The 24,130-nt window shown below is 40.0% G+C and overlaps 1 protein-coding gene across 2 annotated transcripts in view; it reads right to left on the reverse strand.

The window, feature by feature from the left end:
* Window positions 1-1,088: 1,088 nt before the first annotated feature.
* Window positions 1,089-24,130, reverse strand: part of riok2 (RIO kinase 2 (yeast)) — a 33,815-nt gene continuing 10,773 nt past the window's right edge. Inside the window, exons 4-10 of one of the 2 annotated variants that reach the window (XM_072583460.1) lie at window positions 23,305-23,480; window positions 17,871-17,959; window positions 13,189-13,380; window positions 12,019-12,111; window positions 7,963-8,466; window positions 2,304-2,400; window positions 1,089-1,389 (exon numbers count right to left, since the gene is read on the reverse strand). In XM_072583460.1, the coding sequence (XP_072439561.1) occupies window positions 1,228-1,389; window positions 2,304-2,400; window positions 7,963-8,466; window positions 12,019-12,111; window positions 13,189-13,380; window positions 17,871-17,959; window positions 23,305-23,480 (1,313 nt within the window). In that variant the 3' untranslated portion in view covers window positions 1,089-1,227. The remainder of the gene's footprint in view (window positions 1,390-2,303; window positions 2,401-7,962; window positions 8,467-12,018; window positions 12,112-13,188; window positions 13,381-17,870; window positions 17,960-23,304; window positions 23,481-24,130) is intronic. The other variant, XM_072583469.1, reaches the window with a different exon arrangement.

Genomic DNA, 24,130 nt, shown 5'->3' on the forward strand with positions numbered 1-24,130 from the left:
ATTCCACAACTGCAAGCCTGCAAAGGAAATTATAACAAAGGAGGAAGAGAAAAAAAAAGGAGCAAATGGAGGGAGATGTGCACCCTGGGAGATTAACACAACAATCAATGAACAACATCATTTTCAAATTTGGGCCTAATGCAAACCTAACAGATAAATAAACCTATGTATCTCGAAGCAACATGCTGTGCATTCAACAACAAACTCATCCTAAATTGTTTACTTAATCTGGCCCTTTTCAGCTATGTACACTAAAGATGACAATGCTTATTAACTTACTTACAGTGTGAAATGCTTCAAGTGCCTTTCACTTTGCTTTCCAGTGGATAGGCACCTAAAATGTACCCTGTCTAATTCCTAAGCTAGCATTCTTACCTGATTATTTTCAAGCCCCATCTTAGCTCTGTTGAGAGAGGAGTTACAGTTTATGGAACTAGATTGGCATTCAACAATAAAATGAAAGCCATATACTTTGGATGCTTAACTCACCATCACTTTAAGGACAACTAGGGATGGGCAATAAATGGAACTTGGGTGGTATTCAATGTATTGACATTTGAATTAAAAGGCAATGCAATTCCCCAAAGTGCTGTCCGCAGATATGTTAAACATGTGAACTGAAGCAGATTTAAAAAACCATCCATTCACATCTGAAACTTGGTATCAAATCAGCCTAGACTAGACTAATGGGATAACTGTCTCTAGTCTCTTGACTGCGAAGATCAGCCTGAAAAATATCACCCCAGTTTATACGACATGTAGACCGACCACTCAGAACTTTCTTAATTCAGCAATTGTTACATTTTCACAAACGAAAGACATTGTGTTGTTGGAAATGAAAACACAAGTTTGTAACTGTGAGTAGTGGCAAAGAATTTTCAATTCAGAAATACTACACTAATAGGACTTTCACTCTGCAGTTAAACATGAGATTAAACTAGCTGCAAAATATCTGTGGGATTGACATTTGTGATAATGGATATCCAAGATCAGATAAATGGATGTGAATGCAAATCTTTAAAATTAGTCTCAAATTCTAAATTTAGATGTTCTCTTTAACAGTTGTTTTAAAAATTGAATAAAAACACTTTTATATGATAATGTGCTTTTATATAGGAACTGTTAACAATTGAAATATACAGAAATCACCACAAATTAATTTTTACATTTACATTGTATTCACTTGATTGGAACTTCTTGCAATTTTTGAATTTTAATAAGCTCCTTTTAACCCCAAAAGCTTGCTGCTTCAGCACTCCATTTAATAGTCTGCATGTTTTCTCGTCGCTGTTTGGTGTAGATGTTGGCCTCTCCCTTCTGTAAACGTCTTCTGATTACTGTCTTCTGCTGTTTGGATAATTGTTGTTTAACTTTCCGTTTGATGACATCCTAAAATAGCAAGCAATCTCAAATTAAACTGAAAGCAAATCAATGTAGCAGGATTTTTAAACACCTTGACAGCTTCTCTTCGACTTACTCTTGACACATTTGACAGTTCAAATGGGTTTCATAGTTCCATGGCCATATACATCTTTCAGACAAACTAATGCCTTCACTTAGTGATCCCAAAGCAAACCTGACTTCACCAAACCTGTCTCAGGATCATAGCCAAAGGAATATCTTGTCTCTCCAAAAGGTATCCTGGTTATTCATATAACTCCATGAGGTTCAGACCTGCTCCTACTACATCTGCTGTGTATACTCTTTGTTTCAGACACTCAGGCCACCAAAATTACACAGGAGTGGATGCAGTTGCTATTTATGGACAGTTGACAGAAATGTTAATAAAACTTGCTTACAAATACAGTAATTGTACAAGCTGTACACACTGGAATACACACACCCCTGTTAATGATGACACTGTAGTGTTAGCATAGCAAGATAAACCTAATATCCTTCAATATTCAACCAATTTAGGAAGTTATAATGGAAAAATATATAAGCAAACATAGGATTAAAAAAGCTTAAACTATACATTATTACAACTAATGTCCATTTCTATTTAGTAGGATTCAGTCAATAGGCAACTTCTAAACGGTATGCAATATGGAGCTCATATACAAAACGTTTTGGAGTGATCTACCCATTTAAGAAACAAGTAGCAAAGGGCACTAGTGATAAATGGTAGCCAAGTCATCAGGTTCCTCTCAGAGATGGCGAGTACAGAATGGAAGTTAGTAAGTCACGTATAATCTACTGACTAAGCTGGAAAATGTTGTGCTTTGAAGCCTGAAAGGCAATATCATTGTGTGCTACTAAGGCAAAAGAAAACTAGAAGAGACATTATAGAGTATAAAACATACCGGTGGGATTGTTGAAGTACTCATCAGACTTCCCACAGAACTTAAACTGGTTGTCCTCTGTCTGTGCTCATTGACGTGGATCAAGCTGAGTTCATTTCTATGGAGTGGAATAAGCATTTACAACTTCGTGAAATTGGCAATAAATTTACTACATTTTATGACAGATATACTAATATACCAGAAGAACCTATTATGGGATCTGTTGATAAATCTCCGACAGATATACTAGAACATAGTAACAGGTCATGGCAAGACTTTCAGTTCATTAATTCAACATTCCCTCCATGCATTTCTAATAACTTTGAATGCTTTACTGACAATAAACTGACAAAATGATCCTTTTTTTTCTTATTTCATCACCTCTGATTGTTTTAGTAAAAATAAAGTGCATTCTCCTGCATTCTGATATTCTTTTGCTGTTTCTGCAATTATAATTCCATTGCATTGAAATTCTGTTTAGCTTAAAATTTTAAAAAGTCCAAATCTTTCTAACACTTTTATCCTATCCTCTCATTTCAACAGAGACAGGTCATTCAGGGATGATCTGAATCCTTCCCCCACCTTCTCCAGGAATTAAATAACCCTGTGAAACAGTGAGAAAGTGGTTTCAGTACTTCAAATGTCATATAACCAGGTAGGGATAACCTGGCACAAATAGTTTAAAACAAACTGTCTGTATTTATTTTGCTATGGATTCAAACACATCATTTGTGCATTGTACTGTAAGATTTTAGTGAATCTCAAGACCTTCATCTCACTCAATATTTCAAAATATATTCCTATTTAACATGCAATGCATGTTAACATCCCAACAAATCTTGCATTTTTCTGCATTAAACCGTTCACCATTTCTCCACCCAAGAGAGACAAGATTCCTTGTAAATAGAGGGCGGCACGTTGGGGCAATGGTTAGCACTGCTGCTTCACAGCACCGGGGACACTGGTTCTATTCCCATCTTGGGCAAATGTCTGCATGGAGTTTGCACATTCTCCCCATGTCTGCGTAGGTTTCCTACAGGTACTCCGGTTTCCTCCCACAATTCAAAGATATGAAGGTTAGGTGAATTCGCCATGATAAATTACCCACAGTGTTCAGTGAGGTGTAGGCTAGGTAGTCAGGGGTAAATGTACAGTAATACGGTAGGGAAATGGGTCTGGGTGGGTTACTCTTCAGAGGGTTGGTGTAGACTTGTTGGGCCTAATGGTCGGTTTCCTCACTGTAGGGATTCTATGAAGTATTTATCATTTGTCATTGGTTTCAGTTTGATACTTGGATCAAAATTCTTTCTCAAAGTCATGTTTTCAAAATAGCACTTTCAATCTTGTGGCACTCCATTGGTAATTGGCAACCAAACAAAAGGATACTCATTTGCTACTACTTGTTCCTGACTATTACCCAACTAATTTAGTACATTCTTATCTATCCCACTGCCTTAGACTTTAGGCAGTCACCAATTATGTGAAACATCAAATGTTTTCTTTAAATCCAGGCAGATAACATTTATGATTTTCCTGGAAAGCAATCCAATAAACTAATTAGACACACAATCTCTCTTAATTAAAAGCTTGCTAATGGTATCAGATTATCCCTTAAATTATCAGCTAGAATATCTTGAAATATGAAGAGCAAATACAGATTTCATGGGTCTATAAAGATTTGGCCCAAGCCCACTTCTATATTTTCAAGCATATCTTCACTTTTAGTGAGTCAACTCCTTGCATTCTTTATGTTCTTTTTCATTCTTTAGCATTCCACTTTATGCTCGTGTGTTGGTATTCCCAATTAATCCTCTTTGCAGCCTTCCGTTTTGTCACTACTTAGCCTACCTATGTTGATCTTGTTACCCTCAAATGTTACTTTCTATTACATTCTACCTCATGCCTTTCAAGTATCTAGTCTAGTCTCCTTATAATTTTTATTGGAAGAATCAAGTTCCTCCTAATTTGAATACATTCCTTTATGTGGTACTCATCCACTTCATAGTTTTCCGTAAAACTGCATTGAAAACTGCAAGATTGACTTTGCAATGTAATTATGTTTGTCAACTCTATAGCTGGAATAGCCTACACAGCAAATACACGGTCTTCAGAATTTTACCATTCTTTACTTTTGCTCTGTAGGTTGGTCTACAACCATGTTATTACACTTTTTGCAACTGCACCAACTCAAAATATTGAAGCAATCTTTCAGGAATAAACTCCACCAGAGAACATCAATACTCTTATCTATTCATGCATTCTTCACACAGAAATCTAAATTTAACTATGTTGATGTGAAAACAGCAATAATAATAACTGTACATGAACAGTACAGAGGAGAACTAACTGGCACAGGAAGCTATTATTCATTATTAATCCATTCAAAAAGGGGAAACCTACCCAGATGACCTTCTAGTGAACTCACTACTCATGATCACAATATTCCAAAGTTAAATGCCAGACTTCAGTCACAGGAATGGAATTTGACCCCACCCCCCCATCACCAAACCATCATCTCCCAAACCATACAGAACCTCATCACCTCAGGAGATCTCCCATCTACAGCTTCCAACCTCACAGTCCAGGAACCCCGCACTGTCCGGTTCTACCTCCTTCCCAAGATCCACAAGCCTGACCACCCTGGCCGACCCATTGTCTCAGCATGCTCCTGCCCTACTGAACTCATCTCTACCTACCTCAACACTGTCCTATCCCCCCTAGTCCAGGAATTCCTCACATACGTTCGAGACACCACCCACGCCCTCCACCTCCTCCAAGACTTCCGTTTCCCCAGCCCCCAACGCCTCATCCCCACCATGGATATGCAATCCCTCTACCCCTCCATCCACCATTACTAGAGCCTCCAAGCCCTCCGTTTTTTCCTCTCCAGACACCCCCAACAGTACCCTTCCACTGACACTCTCATTCGTTTGGCTGAACTGGTCCTCACCCTTAACAATTTCTCCTTTGAATCCTCCCACTTCCTCCAGATCAAAGGGGTAGCCATGGGCACACATATGGGCCCCAGCTATGCCTGTCTCTTTGTTGGCTACGTAGGGCAGTTGATCTTCCGTAATTGCACCAGCACCACTCCCCACCTCTTCCTCCGCTACATTGATGACTGCATTGGTGCCACCTCGTGCTCCCACGAGGAGGTTGAGCAATTCATCAACTTCACCAACATATTCCACCCTGACCTTAAATTTACCTGGACCATCTCTGACACCTCCCTCCCCTTCCTGGACCTCTCCATCTCCATTAGTGACGACCGACTTGACACTAACATTTTTTTACAAACCCGACTCCCACAGCTACCTGAATTACACCTCTTCCCACCCTACCTCTTGCAAAAATGCCATCCTGTATTCCCAATTCCTCCGCCGTATCTGCTCCCAGGAGGACCAGTTCCACCATAGAACACACCAGATGGCCTCCTTCTTTAGAGACCGCAATTTCCCTTCCCACGTGGTTAAAGATGCCCTCCAACGCATCTCGTCCACATCCCGCACCTCTGCCCTCAGACCCCACCTTTCCAACCGTAACAAGGACAGAACGCCCCTGGTGCTCACCTTCCACCCTACCAACCTTCGCATAAACCAAATCATCCGCCAACATTTCCGCCACCTCCAAACAGACCCCACCACCAGGGATATATTTCCCTCCCCACCTTCCGCAAAGACCGTTCCCTCCGTGACTATCTGGTCAGGTCCAAGCACCCCTACAACCCACCCTCCCATCCTGGCATCTTCCCCTGCCACCGCAGGAACTGTAAAACCTGCACCCACACCTCCTCCCACACCTCTATCCAAGGCCCTAAAGGAGCCTTCCACATCCATCAAAGTTTTACTTGCACATCCACTAATATCATTTATTGTATCCGTTGCTCCCGATGCGGTCTCCTCTACATTGGGGAGATTGGGCGCCTCCTAGCAGAGCGCTTTAGGGAACATCTCTGGGACACCCGCACCAATCAACCACACCGCCCCGTGGCCCAACATTTCAACTCCCCCTCCCACTCTACCGAGGACATGGAGGTCCTGGGCCTCTTTCACCACCGCTCCCTCACCACCAGACGCCTGGAGGAAGAACGCCTCATCTTCCGCCTCGGAACACTTCAACCCCAGGGCTTCAATGTGGATTTCAACAGTTTCCTCATTTCCCCTTCCCCCACCTCACCCTAGTTCCAAACTTCCAGCTCAGCACTGTCCCCATGACTTGTCCAGACTTGTCCTACCTGCCTATCTCCTTTTCCACCTATCCACTCCACCCTCTCCTTCCTGACCTATCACCTTCATCCCCTCCCCCACTCACCCATTGTCCTATGCCACTTTCTCCCCACCCACACCCTCCTCTAGCTTATCTCTCCACGCTCACCTTCCACCCTAGGCTCACTGCCTTTATTCCTGATGAATGGCTTTTGCCCGAAACGTCAATTTCGCTGCTCCTTGGATGCTGCCTGAACTGCTGTGCTCTTCCAGTACCACTAATCCAGAATCTGGTTTCCAGTATCTGCAGTCATTGTTTTTACCTACCTGATTTTTAGTCAGTACAGTGGAACTATTAACAAAACAAGTTTCTGCTTGCTATCAGTATCCACTGACCTCTACACACAGATGGTACAAGAACAAAGCTGGGCTCAAACTAAGCCATAGGCAAGGATAAAAATTCTACATTTTAAAAAATGGGATGTAGAAACAATATTGATGTAACAGTATGTCTTTACTTCTCCTTCCCAAACTAAATGATCTACCATTTCAAAAATATCTTGGAAAATAGAACATATTGGATACAATAATCTGTTCAGAAATGACTTAGCATGCTAGAGATTTCATGAACTACAGGACCACTAACTTTTTAATATATTAATTCAGGAGATATGGGCTATTGCCCATCCCTCTATGCTCTTGTGAAGGTGCCTTCTTTAACTACTGCAGTCCATATAGTGTAGGAACATTCAACAATGTTGTTCAGGAGTGTGTTTCAGTATTTTGATACTGAAGGAGTGCGTGGATAAAGTGTGATGAGTGGTTTGGTTGGGAACATGCCAGTAGACATGTTTCTATGTATTGACTGTCTGTGTCTTCATTGATGGTAATGGCTGAGAGTTTGGAAGGTGCTGAATGGAGGAGAGTTTGTGAATTTCCGGCAGACAGTACATGCTGCTGCTACTGTGCATCGGTGGGAGTGGATGTTTGTAGAAATAGTCCCTATGGTCACTTTGCTTTGTCCTGAATGGTGTCAAGCATAAGAATTGTTGGATTTCAGGCAAGTGGAGTATATTCCATCATACTCTTGACTTGTGCTTCAGAGTGCAGAAAAGAGTGCCTTGCAGATAGTTGACAAGCTTTGCGCACAAGTTATGTGCTACAATTTCGCAGCCTCTAACTTGCCCTTGTAGTTACAGTACATACTTAATACATTCAATTTCTGGTCAACAGTAACCCCTAGGATGTTGAAAGTGCAGCTTTTAGCAATAGTAATGGTATAGCTTACAAGTGCATTGCATAACTTTTTAATAGATTGATCTGCAAATTGGTCTGCAGATCACTGAATACCAGAGAGGAAAAGGAAAAATTCAGCGAAACCATATGGACAAAACATATCCAATATAAATAATGTGCTAAAGAAAGCCATAAAAGATGATACAAAACACAAGACGATTAAACTGCTGAATTAGTACCTGAAAGGTCTAAATTCCTTGTTTTGAGCTGAAAGATCCACTAAGTCTGGGCATTTGTCTTCATCTCCTAGATCCTCATCACTCTGGCCCGAATGATGCACAGCTTCAGAGGCATGTTCAAGATTATATCCTGTATCGATTCCAGAGAGTTCAACGGTATCAACAACTTCACTATTTTGCTCTTCAGTTTTGCGTACATTTATTTTAAGATTTTGCAGATCAACAGTTTCAATTTCATTGGTTTCCGAAACATCCTTACATGTTTTTTCCAAAATTTTCAAATTAGTAGGAAACTTCTCAGAATCTGCATCATCTTCAGAAACCAAATCAACATTTTCAGATGTTTTATTTGAGAATTTACTTTCATCATCTAAATCATCTTCTGAAAATCCAGTTTTAACATCATCTGATTCAGGGCCTGAAGCATATAGCAGCTCAGAATCTTCTTGGAGCTCTTTAGTGTAGCCACTCACTTCAATCTCCACATCCAGTGAAGCCACCTTACTGATGTAAATATTTAAGGAATAGTGGTTACTGAGGGTAAAATACAAGTAACAACAGCAAACTAGTTCAAAGCAAAATAGGAGTAGGTAGGAAAGAGAAAATGAGAAACAGTGTCCTCAGCTATACAGATAAAAATGAATAATCTCAAAACTTAAACGTTCTTAAACGTGTTACAACTTTGTACATGACTATAGAGACATAATGATCAGTTTCCAACAAACACATTAAAAAGGATAGATGACAATAGGAGGAACAATTCCATAAATGTATAATTTACTAGCTTTTCATTTGTTTGCTAATGTCAAATAACCAAATATTTTAAATTCTAAGAATACGCTAAAGTTTGAATCTGAATTTCTCTCTGGCTTGAATCATTGATAAACTCAGACCTATATATTAATAATACTCAAAATTTAAAAAGTGTTTAATTATGATAGGTACATCGTTTTGAACTGACAGCAAACTGTCATTGGAAAATATCACTTGCATCTCCACTGCATAGTAGCAATATAAACACCTCGCTTAACCTACTTAGATATTGGAGGTACTTTTTTGTTTGTGCAACATACCGTACATACTCACGTACAGGTCAGTGTATAAGTTGACCCCTTATTTTGCCCAAAAAGTCTTGTATTTTTCATATATTTCATGTATAAGTTGACCATACTACATTGCATTATAAACCTTTTACAAAGGAAACTGCATGTTCCCATTAACTTACTTTGCTGAAATTTCATTGATTTTTCAAAAAATACCTGCTTAATGAAGAAATTAAGTCAATGTTCCCATTAGCCCACTTAAACAAAGTCACATTCATTTATTCATACTGTAACTCTATTCATCACTCTTTACTTACTACCAGTATATCGTATCTCCATTCATTAATTCATAACTCTACTTCCAGCACTTTGTTTACTACAGCATATTTTGATTCATTCAAAGTGCTGGATGTAGAGTTATGAATGAATAGAGATGCGATACAGTAAGCAAAGAGCAATGAGTAGAGTTACCAGTCTGAACGAATGAATGAATGAATCATTCAGAATGGTAACTCTACTCATTACTCTTTGCTTACAGTATCGCATCTCTATTCATTCACAACTCTACTTACAGCACTTTGTTTACAGCATCTTTTGATTCATTCAGATTGGTACTAAGTCGATTGGTACTTATTGCACTTTGTTCACTATACATCCAAAAGTTAATATTGTTAAAAAGTTAATAATTTTAATTGTGCCATGATATCGGAATAAAAGTGAGATATATTAACTACATACCAGTATATCTTTAATTCTTTGACATTTCATTATATTGCTTTGTTCAGTTCCAAAACAATTAGGAATAACATTAAATCCACTCATGTAGAGGATTTTACAGGATTCCTTGTTCCTCTTTTAAAATCCAATTTTGCATTAATCAGCATTGATGTAATTATTCTAAGTTAACTTACAATTAGTACTCTCTTCAGAATAATAGTGTGGGCGTGCAGTCGAAGTTTCATTTATTTAATTCGAGCAAAGTTTGTTGAGCAAGCTGCTTTGTAACAGTGTCCCCCACCCCCCTAAATCAGTACTAGGCTACAAACCTCCAGTGCCTTCCATCAGCACAGCCCCACACAGGTACACAGTGGGGAGGCAGTGCTGGTCACCTGTCTCCAATTATATCACTGCCTGCATGTCTGCCTGCTTGATGGACAGGCTTGCAAGCCAATCAGAGCTGTGGCCTGTGGGCAAGAAACTCACCCATCCAACCAGAGAGAGACTGGAACTCCATGTACTGCGTCAGAGAATGTCACAAATTGAGGAAAGTTTGTGTTCCTGACTCAGACCCGGCAGGAAGATGGACAGTAGAAAATTAGCATTCAGTAACTATTAAGGATTCTTCATTACCTGGGAATAGTTGCGTGATCAAATAGACTTCTACTAATAATACAGTATTTCGAACTACAGCATGAATGTCAGCCCCTCGAAAACAATACCATGTATACATCAATTCTCTAATTTCAGCTTTAAAAACATCTTCAAAATTTGACCTATACACGAGTATATATGGTATTTCTTTCAGTATATCCAAGTTCTGTACTCCCAAACAATAACCAACATAGAACATAGAACAATACAGCACAGAACAGGCCCTTCGGCCCATGATGTTGTGCCGAACTTCTATCCTAGATTAAGCACCCATCCATGTACCTATCCAAATGCCGCTTAAAGGTCGCCAATGATTCTGACTCTACCGCTCCCACGGGCAGGGCATTCCATGCCCCCACCACTCTCTGGGTAAAGAACCCACCCCTGACATCTCCCCTATACCTTCCACCCTTCACCTTAAATTTATGTCCCCTTGTAACACTTTGTTGTACCCGGGGAAAAAGTTTCTGACTGTCTACTCTATCTATTCCTCTGATCATCTTATAAACCTCTATCAAGTCACCCCTCATCCTTCGCCGTTCCAACGAGAAAAGGCCAAGAACTCTCAACCTATCCTCGTACGACCTATTCTCCATTCCAGGCAACATCCTGGTAAATCTTCTCTGCACCCTCTCCAAAGCTTCCACATCTTTCCTAAAGTGAGGCGACCAGAACTGCACACAGTACTCCAACTGTGGCCTAACCAAAGTCCTGTACAGCTGCAACATCACTTCACGACTCTTGAATTCAATCCCTCTGCTAATGAACGATAATACACCATAGGCCTTCTTACAAACTCTATCCACCTGAGTGGCAACTTTCAAAGATCTATTTACATAGACCCCAAGATCCCTCTGTTCCTCCACCTGACTAAGAACCCTACCATTAACCATGTATTCCGCATTCTTATTTGTTCTTCCAAAATGGACAACCTCACACTTGGCAGGGTTGAACTCCATCTGCCACTCCTCAGCCCAGCTCTGCATCATATCTAAGTCCCTTTGCAAACGACAAATGCCCTCCTCACTGTCCACAACTCCACCTATCTTCGTATCATCTGCAAATTTACTGACCCACCCTTCAACTCCCTCATCCAAGTCATTAATAAAAATTACAAACAGCAGAGGACCCAGAACTGATCCCTGCGGAACTCCACTTGTAACTGGGCTCCAGGCTGAATATTTACCATCTACCACCACTCTCTGACTTCGACCGGTTAGCCAATTTTCTATCCAATTGGCCAAATTTCCCTCTATCCCATGCCTCCTGACTTTCCGCATAAGCCTACCATGGGGAACCTTATCAAATGCCTTACTAAAATCCATGTACACTACATCCACTGCTCTACCCTCATCCACATGCTTGGTCACCTCCTCGAAGAATTCAATAAGACTTGTAAGGCAAGACCTACCCTTCACAAATCCGTGCTGGCTGTCCCTAATCAAGCAGTGTCTTTCCAGATACTCATAAATCCTATCCCTCAGTACCCTTTCCATTACTTTGCCTACCACAGAACAACACTGCATTGTTAGTTGGCGTTAAATTATGCCTTTTGAACATACTACCAAATTACAGCCAAACAATTAGTCTAATACTACAAAATTAAATTCCACAAAAATATATCAACTCAAATGTTGCTCACCTGATATCCTTGAATGTTGGATAAAGTTCACTTTCATAGTTAAAGCGTCTGATAAAAAAATCACGAATACATTTTACATCTCTATTAAAATACCTGAAAAAAAGTATCACTTTATAATTAATATTTTCAGAATTGGTGTATTAAATATATATTTTTCTGAAAATCTCCCTGTAGCTTATCATTTTAAAAAATTGCCAATAAAAATCTGCTTTTTCCTTTGTAAGACAAATGATTTTCATTAAAATCTTATGATTTATCGTTTTGGGCACCAATACATTTAAAAAAAACAAAGTTAATGTTTATGCAAGTTGAACTTCTGCAAAATACACTAAAGACTTCATTTTCTAATCATCATTAACTTTTAATTTTATATTTTAATGACCACAAAATTCTATCCCCAACACACTACTTCACCCGCTAGGGAAGATAGGGAAGCCATTTAGATTGCTGGTAAAGTTAGCAGAGCAGTTTACTTTCCCCTGTCTTTCAACTCTAATTCCAGCTTTCTTCTTGAAGCTTATCTTGCCTCTGTTGAGTACCTTCTCGAGTGACATTAACAATTCATTATCGAAGAAATTGAGAGCTCACAGACCAAATTATAAAACTATTTCTTTCAGTCATTGTGAAAAATAACTTTAGAGACCCTGTCTCAGCAGAGAAAAAGAAAGAAATACTACAAATACCACAAGTTCAAAATAAAAGCGGCAAACACCGAATGGATCCACAGCTACCCGAAAACTTTGAATGGAAACCGTTCAACAGAACTCCCGAGATAAAAGGATGTCCACCCAAAACCCCTTTTCTTTTTAGAAATGAGGTTCAAAACATTCTCCATGTTATGTATATTTTTTGTAAAAATTCTAGTTTTTGTCATAGTCATGGTTTCCACTGGATAAAGATCATAATCAATTCATTTACTGAAACGATTAACTTCCTGTGAATCAAACAGTTGGGCACCTACGAAAGAAAAGTTGGAAGTAAAGTCTTACTCGGATAATATGCCTTTGAAGGAGGACAGACGCAATAATAACTTAAGTTGCAGAACGCAAATGAATATTGATTTATTTGTGCAAGAAACAAGATAGCATCCATTCTAAATCTGTGGTAAATTATTCCATATAAAATGAACAGAAACTGGGGAAAAAAAAATTGTTTTGGTTTTGTATTTACCATTCAGCATTTAGGTGAGATGTAGATACCATCTGTGGAAAGTCAATCATTGTGACACGATCCTCATCGTCCAACATCAAGTTGAATTCATTGAAGTCACCATGAATTAAACCATGATTAGCAAGTTTAACAATAAGATCCATTAATTCGTTATAGGTTTCTGCAGGATTATCAAGCTGGTGAACTTGACACCTAAAGCAAAATAAATCTATTGAATATTTTGATCTTTAGAGCCCCACTTGCTTCCTCCCTTTCACCACCCCACTTGGTTCACAGTGAGTGAGGTGGCGAGTTGGGAGAGGCGGTGAGCTTCAGGCATTTTCAAACAGTTATTAGGATACTAAGAGTTAGCAAGTAATTAAGGATTACTAAGAGCACTTTTGTTAATACCAATGATCTACTCAATCCACTGCAGTTTGTTTTGTAGAATTGTTGAAGAAAGCATGAATCCAAAGTCATTTGACTCAAAAATATAAGGTTATTTATAGGAAGTTTGCGATACCTAGCCCAGATGTCTAAATAGTGTAAAAATTCCTGTGAGGTCATCGCATAGGCATTATCAACTGTGCTAAATGTTACCTCCCTCCAATTCACTTTTCTATGCTTTGTAGGAGCTTACCTCGAAAATGAAAATAGTTCATTCCTTCACAATAAACAGATTTTTAATCTAACAAAAAACTGTTGGTTAAATAAGTGCCAATATTTCCCCAAAGTTCTCAACATTCAGAATCACAGAGCACGGAAACAGACCCTTCAGTCCAACTCATCTACGCTGACCAAATTTCCCAAACTAAACTAGTCCCATTTCCCTGCACTTGGGCCATATCTCTTTAAAAACCTCTTATTCATGTATCTATCCAAATTCTTTTAAACGTAATAACTGAACCTGCATCCATCACTTCTTCTGGCAGTTCATTCCATATACGTCCCACCCTCAATTCCCTTTTAAATCTTTCTCCTCTCACCTTGAAATATGTCCTCTAGTTTTGAGCTTCCCCACCTTAGGGAAAAGATCTTTACTATTCACCTCATCAATGCCCCTCACAATTTTATAAACATCTATAATGTCACTCCTCAACCTCTTATGCTCCAGTGAAAAAAGTCGCAGCCTATCCTTATAGCTCAACCCTCCAGTCCCAGCAAGAGTCTGGTAAATTTTTCTGAACCTTCTCCAATTTAATAATATCCTTCCTATAGGAAGACAACCAGTGCAATAGACTCTGTTCCAAAGGCGGCCTCACTAACATCCTGTATAACCTCCTGATGTCCCCACTGCTATACTCAATGGTCTGAGCAATGAAGGCAAGTGTGCTGAACACCTTCTTAACCAGCATGTCTGCCTCTGACACAACTTTCAAAAGAACTATGTATCTGAACCCCTAGGTCACTACTTGACAACAATCTTACAACTACCTTAATAAATTATTTGGATGTGAGCATAAGAGGTATAGTTAGTAAGTTTACAGGTGACACCAAAATTGGAGATGTAGTGGACAGCGAAGAACATTCCCTCAGATTACAACAGGATCTTGATCATATGGGCCAATGGATTGAAAAGTGGCAGATGGAGTTTCATTTAGATAAATGCGAGATGCTGCATTTTGGGAAAGCAAATCTTAGCACGACTTATACACTTAATGGTAAGGTCCTAGGGAGTGTTGCTGAACAAAGAGACCTTTGGAGTGCAGGTTCATAGCTCCTTGAAAGTAGAGTTCCAGGTAGATAGGATAGTGAAGGCAGCATTTGGTATGTTTTCCTTTATTGGTCAGAGTATTGAGTACAGGAATTGGGAGGTCATATTGCGGCTGTACAGGACATTGGTTAGGTCACTGTTGGAATATTGTGTGCAATTCTGGTCTCCTTCCTATCGGAAAGATGTTGTGAAACTTGAAAGGGTTCAGAAAAGATTTACAAGGATGTTGCTAGGGATGGATGATCTGAGCTGTAGGTAGAGGTTGAATAGGCTAAGGCTATTTTCCCTGGAGCGTCGGAGGCTGAGTGGTGACCTTATAGGAGTTCAAAAAATCATGAGGGGCATGGATAGGGTAAATAGACAAAGTCTTTTCCCTAGGGTGGGGAGTCCAGAATTAGAGGGCATAGGTTTAGGGTGAGAAGGGAAAGATATAAAACAGACCCAAGGGATAACTTTTTCATGGATAGGGTGATACGTGTATGGAATGAGCAGCCATAGGAGGTGGTGGAGGCTGGTACAATTGCAACATTTAATAGGCATCTGGATGGGTATATCAATAGGAAGGGTTTGGAGGGATATGGGCAAGGTGCTGGTAGATGGGACTAGGTTGGGTTGGGATATCTGGTCGGCATGGACAAGTTGGACTGAAGGGTCTGTTTTTATGCTGTACATCTCTATGACTCTACTCTCCAGGGACCTCCCATTAACTATATAAGTCAGTCATTCTCCCTTCTTGGATTCCATTCTCTTTTTACAATGCTGTCCACCCCAGTTCCCAGTTTCCGCCCCCCCATAACATTCACTTAAATGACAGGGCACTGTTTTTGTCTTTGACCCTACAGTTCACAGGGGTCAACCACACTCCAAATTCCAAGAGAGACTTTACCTCTACCTGATATTGTTTGTTACTGCAAAGCATTTACTCACTTACTCTCATTTATAGTAGTTTTAAGCAGCAAAACCATTTTATACATCAAAAAGTTGCCTTTTTCACATTTTCAACCTATCAAAACGCAGGCTTCGTTAGCTCTTAGAGTTTGAATTTGCCAAATCTAAAAAAAAATGCTGGTTTTGAACTGCAAGTATCAGTTCAATTTTTCCCATGTCATGACAAAAATGAAAGTTACAAAATAAAAGTTAAGACGGGGATTCTGGGTAATCCAAGATGAAGGATGGGAAAAAATGTCTGGCTGTAACAGGCTGTTCCTTTGAGGTATTTTGGGTGTTACAAGTGATTTCCTCAAACTCCAGGAGTAGCAATTACTGCTTTATATACTGTTGCATTGTTTTGGACCTTTGGAAAAAAAAAGTCAAAACAACGATACTTTTCAGAGGGTGGTGCATGCATGGAATGAGTTGCCTGAGAAAGTGGCGGAGGCTGGTACAATTGCAACAGTTAAAAGGCATGGGTATGCGTATATGAATAAGAAGGATTTGGAGGAATATAGGCCGGGTGGTGGCAAGTGGGACGAGATTAGGTTGGGATATCCGGTCGTCATGGACGAGTTGGACCGAAGTGTCTGTTTCTGTGCTGTACATCTCTATGGCTCTATAAATGCTTCTCTCCTATGGTAGTGTAAAGGTTATGGTATTGAATTTAAAACTTAGAGATCATAAGTTCAAATTCTGCCACAGTAAATGTGAAATAAAAGAGTTAAGACATGGAAAATACCCAGGGCAAATAACATCTGCGCTACACAAAGGCCACGCAGTGACCATCTCCAACAAGAGATTATCTAACCATCGTCCCTTGCCATTCAAATGGTGTTACCATCACCGAATCCTTCATTACCAATATTCTTGGGGACACCATTGACCAAAAGCAAAACTGAACTAGCAGCATAAACAATGTCTGGAAGAGCAGGTCAGAAGCTAGGAATCCTGCTGCGACTAACTCACCTTCTGTGCATCACCTACAGGGCACAAGTAAAGAGTGTGACGTGAAACTCCTCATTTGCCTGGATGACTGCAACTCAATCAACAGTCAAGAAACCTGACAACATATCTCACTTGACTGGTACCACATCCACAAATATTCTCTCCCTCCACTAAAGCTCAGTAGCAGCAGTGTGTACCATTTACACAAGATGCATTGCAGAAATTCACGAAGGCTCTTTAAACAATATCTTCGAAACCTACAACCACTTTTAACTAGAGGCAAGACCAGCAGATACATAGGAATACTGCCACCTGCAAGTTACTCTCAAAACCATTCACCATTCTGACTTGGAAATCTATCACCATTCCTTCAGTGTTGTTGAGTCAAAATCCTGGAAATTTCTCCCTGACAGCATCGTGAATCTACTGATAGCACATGGACTGCAATAGTTCAAGGTGACAGCTCACCACCACTTTCTCAAGGGAAAACAGGGATTGGCAATAAATACTGGTCCAGCCAGCAATACTCAGATCCCATGAGTGAAGAAAAATATAAATACTCTGAAGAGTTTTCTTTCTTTCTACTGGTAGTAAAAATTCACACAAAAAGTGGGGCACTTTCCAGAATTTTTTTTCCCATCCACATACAGAATAAAGAGGGAACACTGGTTTTGGCCCCAGAATTTGAGTAGTCTTTCTCTCTCTGTTTAACTGTTTAGCACAGTTCTTTGATTTGAGCATTGTAGGCTCATTTACTTCTGTTCACACCATGCTGCTTTGACTTTTAGCATACATATAGTCTTGTACTGTAGTTTCATCAGGTTGGCACCTCATTTTGAGGAATGCTTGTTGCACATCAGGGCATATACTTCTGCACTCTCCAAACCGGGTTTGACCCCCTGAATGATGGTAATGGCAGAGCAAGTCAATATGCCAGGTAAGGATTTTACAGACATGGTTAAATAAAATGCTGCTGTTGCTAGCGGCTTGCAACACCTCATAGATATCCAGTTCAGAGCTTCAAATGTCCACTTTATCTGCCACCTCAAACATCATAAAGAAACTCTTTTACAGAATATTAATCTTGCTCTGAAAGACTGCAGATACTTACATGGGATAACCATTTACAAGCTCCATGACCACTGCATGTCTGTTGAAGTCAACTGGTTTAGGAACAGGGAATCCTCGGTCATATAATGCCTTGACACAAATAAACATATTGATCTTAATTAAATAGGTCAGAATATTTAATCTGCTTTAAGTCTGTGACTTATTAACCAGACATTATGTACATTTTGTTTAACTGTGCAATAAAAATGATCTTGATCAAATGAATCAATGGTCTGAAAAATGGCAGATGGAATTCAATCTGAACAAGTGCAAGGTATTGCATTTTGGTACAACAAACAAGGGTAAGGTTTATACAATTAATAGTAGCACTGCGGGTAGTGTTGTGGAATACAGAGACCTAGAGGCTCAGCTGCATAATTCTTTGAGGTTTAGGTCACATATAGACAGGGTGGTTAAAAATGTGTTTGGCACACTTGGCTTCATTGCTCAGTCCTTCAAGTATTAGGAGTTGGGAAGTCATGTTGAGGCTATGTAGGACATTGGTGAGGCCTCTTCTGGAATACTGTGCCCACTTCTGGTAGACGAGTTATACCAAGGAGGTTATTCAGCTGGACAGGGTTCTGACGAGATTTATCAGCATGTTGCCACTTATGGAAGGTTTGAGTTATAAAGAAAGGCTGGAACTTTTTTCACTGGAGCGGAGGAGGTTGAGAGGTGACCTTAATAGAAGTTTAGAAAATAATAAGAGGTATAGAGATAGATAATGGTATTTGTCTTTTCCCTAGAATGGAGAATTTCAAGAAACCTCTAAGATCACCCTTTAGCCTCCGACACTCCAGCGAAAACAGCTCCAGCCTCTCCAAATAGCTCAAATCCTCCAACCCTGGAAACATCCTTGAAAGGGTTCAGAAGAGCTTTACAAGTTTCACAACATCCTTCCTTACAGCAAGGAAACCAGAATTGCACACAATATTCCAAAACTGTCCTAACCAATGTCCTGTACAGCTGCAGTGCAACCTCCCAACTCCAATACTCAATGCCCTAACCAATAAAGGAAAGCATACCAAATGCCTTCTTCACTATTCCATCTACCTGCGACTCTACTTTCAAAGAGCTATGAACCTGCACTCCAAGGTCTCTTTGTTCAGCAACACTCCCCAGGACCTTCCCATTAAGTGCATAAGATCCGCTCTGATTTGAGTTTTCAAAATGCTGCACCTCACATTTATCTAAATCGAACTCCATCTGCCAATCCTCAGCCCACTGGCCCATCTGATCAAGATCTTGTTGTAATCGGAGGTAACTTTCTTCGCTGTCCATGGTTCCTTCAATTTTTGTGTCATCTATAAACTTACTAACTATATCCCCTACGTTCACAGCCAAATAATTTATGTAAATAGGTCAGTATAACGTTGGCTGAAAGAACTTTTGACAAGGACACGTCCACTGGAGATAGTATGGGCTGAGGTTAGAAACAGGAGAGAAGAGGCCACACTGCTGGAAGATTTGTTTTTTCTTAAAAAAAAGAAGCCTCCGCCAAGTTCCAGGAGGACAGGATTGGCAAAATGATTCTGGGCAGGAATGAAAGGAACAGGGTGGTTATTATGGGGGACTTTAACTTCCCCAACATTGACTGGAAAAGCTGTAACTCTAGTACATTGGATGGATTAGTTTTTGTCCAATGTGTGCAGGAGAGTTTACTGACACAGTATGTCGAAGGGCTGACAAGAGGGAGGCCACACTGGATTTGGTGCTTGGTAATGAACTTGGCCAGGTGTTTGACTTAGTGGCAGGTGAGCACTTTGGAGAGAATGACCATAATTCAGTTAAGTTTAGTTTAGCAATGGAAAGCAATAGGTACATGCCATAGGGCAAGAGTTATAGATGGGAAAGGGGAAGGGCAATTATAATGCGATTAGACAAGACTTGAGGCATAGAATGGGGAAGCAAAATGCAGGGGGTGGGGACAATCGAAATGTGGAGCTGGTTTAAAGGAACAGATATTATGGTCCTTGATAGATATGTCCCTGTCAGGCACGGAGGAAGTGAGAAGATAAGAGAACTGTGGTTTACTCAAGAAATTATATCTCTTGTTAAGCAGAAGAAGGAGGACTTATGTGACGTTGAGACAAGATGGTTCAGATGAGGCTATGGAGTGTTATAGATTAACAAGGAAGGATTTAAGAAGAGTTAAGAAGAACAAGGAGGGGACATAAGCAGTCTTTAGCAGGTAGAATAAAGGAGAACCCTAAAGCTTTCTATAGGTATGTGAGGAATAAAAAGGATGACGTGGGTAAGGATAGGGCCAGTCAAAGACAGAAGTGGGAAGTTGTGTGTGGACCCTGTGAAGATTGGAGAAGTGCTAAACAAATATTTCTCATCTGTTTTCACTCAGGAAAAGGAGAACATTGCAGAAGAGAAGACCACGGTATGGGCTATTAAATTAGAAAGGATTGAGGTTAGTAAGGAGGAGGTGTTATCAATTCTAAAGGTGTGAAAGTAGATAAGACCCCTGGGCTGGATGGGATTTATCTGAGGATTCTCTGGGAAGCTGGGGAGGAGATGCGGAGCCTTTGGCATTGCTCGTTGAGTCATCATGGTCTACAGGTTTAGTACCAGAGGACTGGAGGATTGCAAATGTTGTGTCTTGTTCAAGGGCAGCAGAGGTGACCCAGGTAATTATAGACCAGCAAGCCTTACGTCTGTTGTAGGAAAGGATTATAAGAGATAGGATTTATGATCATCTAGCAAACAACAATTTGAGTGGAGATAGTCAACATAGTTTCGTCAAGGGCAGGTCATGTCTCACAAACCTCTGAGTTTTTTTGAGAAGGTGACCAAGCATGTGGATGAGGGTAGGGCAGTTGATGTGGTGTACATGGACCTCAAATAAAGCCTTTGATAAGGTTCCACATGATACACTATTACAGAAAATGCAGAGGCATTGGATTGAGGGTCATTTAATAGTTTGAATTAGAAACTGACTTTCTGTAAGAAGGCAACGAGTGGTGGTTGATGGAAAATATTCAGCCTGGAGTCCAGTTACCAGTGGTGTGCCACAAGGATCTGTTTTGGGACCATTGCTGTTTGTCATTTTTATAAATGACTTGGACGCAGGCATAGGTGGATGGTTTAGTAAGTTTGCAGAAGAGACAAAAGTCGGTGATGTGGTGGACAGTGTGGAAGAAGATTACATGTTGCAGGGGGACTTGGATAAACTGCAGAATGGGGCTGAGAGGTGGCAAATGGAGTTCAATGCAGATAAATGTGTGGTGATTCACTTTAGGAAGAATAACAGGAAGGCAGAATATTGGGTCAATGGAAAGATTCTTGGTAGTGTGGACGTGCAGAGGGATCTTGGTGTCCATGTACATAGACCCCTGAAAGTTGCCACCCAGGCTGATAACGCTGTTAAGGCGGCACATGGTATGTTAGTCCCCCTACCAATAAAAACTGAGCTCTGGAGCTGTGATGTCATGCTGCAACTGTACAAAATGCTAGTGCAGTCTCACTTGAAATATTCTGGTTGCCCCATTACAGGAAGGATGTGGAAGCATTGGAAAAAGGTACAGAGGAGATTTAGCAGGATGTTGCCTGGTCTGGAGTGAAGGCCTTATGAGGAAAGGCTGAGGGACCTGGGTCTGTTCTCATTGGAGAGAAGGCTAAGAGGGGATTTAATAGAGACACACAAGATGATCAGAGGATTAGGTAGGGTGGACAGTGAGAGTCTTTTTCCTAGGATGGTGATGTCAGCTTGTACGAGGGGGAATACCTGTAAATTGAGGGGTATAGATTTAAGACAGATGTCAGAGGCAGGTTCTTTACTCAGACTGGTAAGGTCGTGGAATGCCCTGTCTGCCAATGTAGTTAATTCAGCCATTTTAGGGAGATTTAAACAGTCCTTGGATAAGCATATGGATGATGATGGGCCTAGGTATTTTCACAGGTTGGCGCAATTTCAAGGACCAAAGGGCCTGTTCTGCACTGTATTTTTCTATGTTCTTTAAATGACGAAAAGCAGTGGACCCAACACCAATCTTTGTGGCATGACCAAATCATGAGAAGTGTGGATAGGATAAATAGACAAGGCTTTTCCCTGGGGTGGGGCAGTCCAGAACTAGTCAGCATAGGTTTAGGGTGTTGGAGAAAAAGAAAAAGAAAAAGAAAAAGGGACCCAAGGGTAAACTTTTTCACACAGAAGGTGGTGAGTGTATGGAATGCGCTGCCAGAGGAATTGGTGGACGCTGGTATAACTATAAACATTTAAAAGGCATCTGAATGGGCATATGAATACGAAGGGTTTAGAGGGATATGGGCAAAGTGCTGGCACATGGGACTAGATTAGGTTAAGATACCTGGTCGACATGGACAGGTTAGATGGAAGGAAAGGGTATATTTCTGTACTGTACATTTCTATGACTGGGGACACACTTTAAGGTGAGAGGAGAGAGAGTTAAAGACTGAGGGACTTTTTGTTTAACACACAGAGGCTAGTTCGCATGTGCAATGAACTTCCTGTGGAAGTGATGGATGTGGATACAATCACAATGTTTAAAAGACATTTGGATAAGTACATGAATAGCAAAGATTCACAGGGACATGGACCAGGAGCAGGCAGATGGGACTAAATTTACTTTGGGATTATGTTCAGATAGACTGGTCGTACCGGAGGGTTGTATGACTCGTGCTGTATGATTCCATGATGACTACTACTACTACTACTAGCACATTGGTCTTCACACTGATGTCTATGAGAAAGATTTAATAATTCTTGTGCTGACATCCAGTGGTTTTTCAATGGAACTTCTCAATGCATGGTCACAATTATTCTTTCTGTCAGTTAAGTGACCAGAATTTGGACATTATAAAGGCCTATCGTACGGTCACCTAAAAATCTAACCCAACTACAGATTCACATAGTGAGTGGTACCTTTTTCTGAGTTAGAGCAAATAGCAATTTCTGTTTTGAAACTGAACTTTGCAGCAGAATTTCACATGTAATTAATGAACTAATGGATCTTAGACAATGGACATCTGGACCAATACTGGTCTTCAAACAAGAGTGGTGTTAGTTAGTGAAGAATAAGGATGACAACATTCCTTTAAAATGGATTTGTAGTTTCTATTTTAGAATAGGAAAAAGATTTCTGAAGACACACTATGAGTGGCGAGTAGTCTCGGATCAGTCTTTCCCAACTACCTTTCCTTCTTTCTCTCCCCTCACTTCATGCTTGCTTTATTTTCTCTCATTTTAACAGATTTCTGTTCAATACAAGATGACAGATGATCCGACAGGGAAAGAACCATTTCAGAAATGAGTTGAAACATTATATAGTGATAGCACAAGTGAACAACCTCTTGCTTCCCTTTCAGTTTTGGAGCACACCATTTTAAAGTACATTAAAAACGTTCCACTTTGTTCATAAGGTAAATCTTGGAAAATTAATCAGATGCATTTCAAAAGGATTAAATACCTTCATATATGCATATTCTTTCATTGCTGCAAGACGAGAGAGATAAAGCCATGACATTTTCTGTCTGTGTTTGTGATAGTCACGTTTGTTCTTCAGATTTCGAAATGATGTACGACCCAACCTGTGCAGCTTCAAAGCAAACTGTTGTTCCTCTTCATTTGCAACTATATAAATATCTGCAACAGATCAATGCAAATTAAGATATTGTTGGTCAAAAGAAGAATTATTGGATTTAAAACATTAACACTGTTTCCCCAGCTACAGCACTTTGTTTTTAGTTCATATCGCCAACATCTGCAGTGTTTATTTTTAATTAAGATATTGGTGGAACTGGTCAGATCATAATTTTTAGGACCTCAACAGTAAAAATGCACAAATGGACCAACTTCCTTGTAATAAATAACCACCATGATCTGAGGAGTTCTTAGTCTGAAAATGGTAATAGAAAACAAAGTATATTCCAGCTGGTGGTTGCTCAGTCAAGTTAGATCCCGAAAGGAAACCTGGCTCGATAAATTAGATGTTTAATTTTTCCTATTTTTGAGAAGAGGTTAGTTACTGAAACATATTCACACAAGGCACTTGTGCTTTAACATTGTTTGTCTCCTATTAAGAAATAAAACTAAAACAAAACTACAAATGACAGAATGATTCTAACATGAACAGCAGAAAAAAGTTTCAGCCGGTCTTCCAACATTATCCTTTTACAGCTACTCGGATCCAGAGAAATTTCATTTGCATCGTAACTCTTAAGACTTTACTGAACTGATTTCTCCTAGTTTCTCTTCTTTGGCCTGTACAGACAACTTTTGGATTTGTTTGAATC

This window comes from Chiloscyllium punctatum, chromosome 2 (genome assembly GCF_047496795.1).
Source record: "Chiloscyllium punctatum isolate Juve2018m chromosome 2, sChiPun1.3, whole genome shotgun sequence".
In the NCBI taxonomy this organism is placed as follows: Eukaryota; Metazoa; Chordata; class Chondrichthyes; order Orectolobiformes; family Hemiscylliidae; genus Chiloscyllium; species Chiloscyllium punctatum.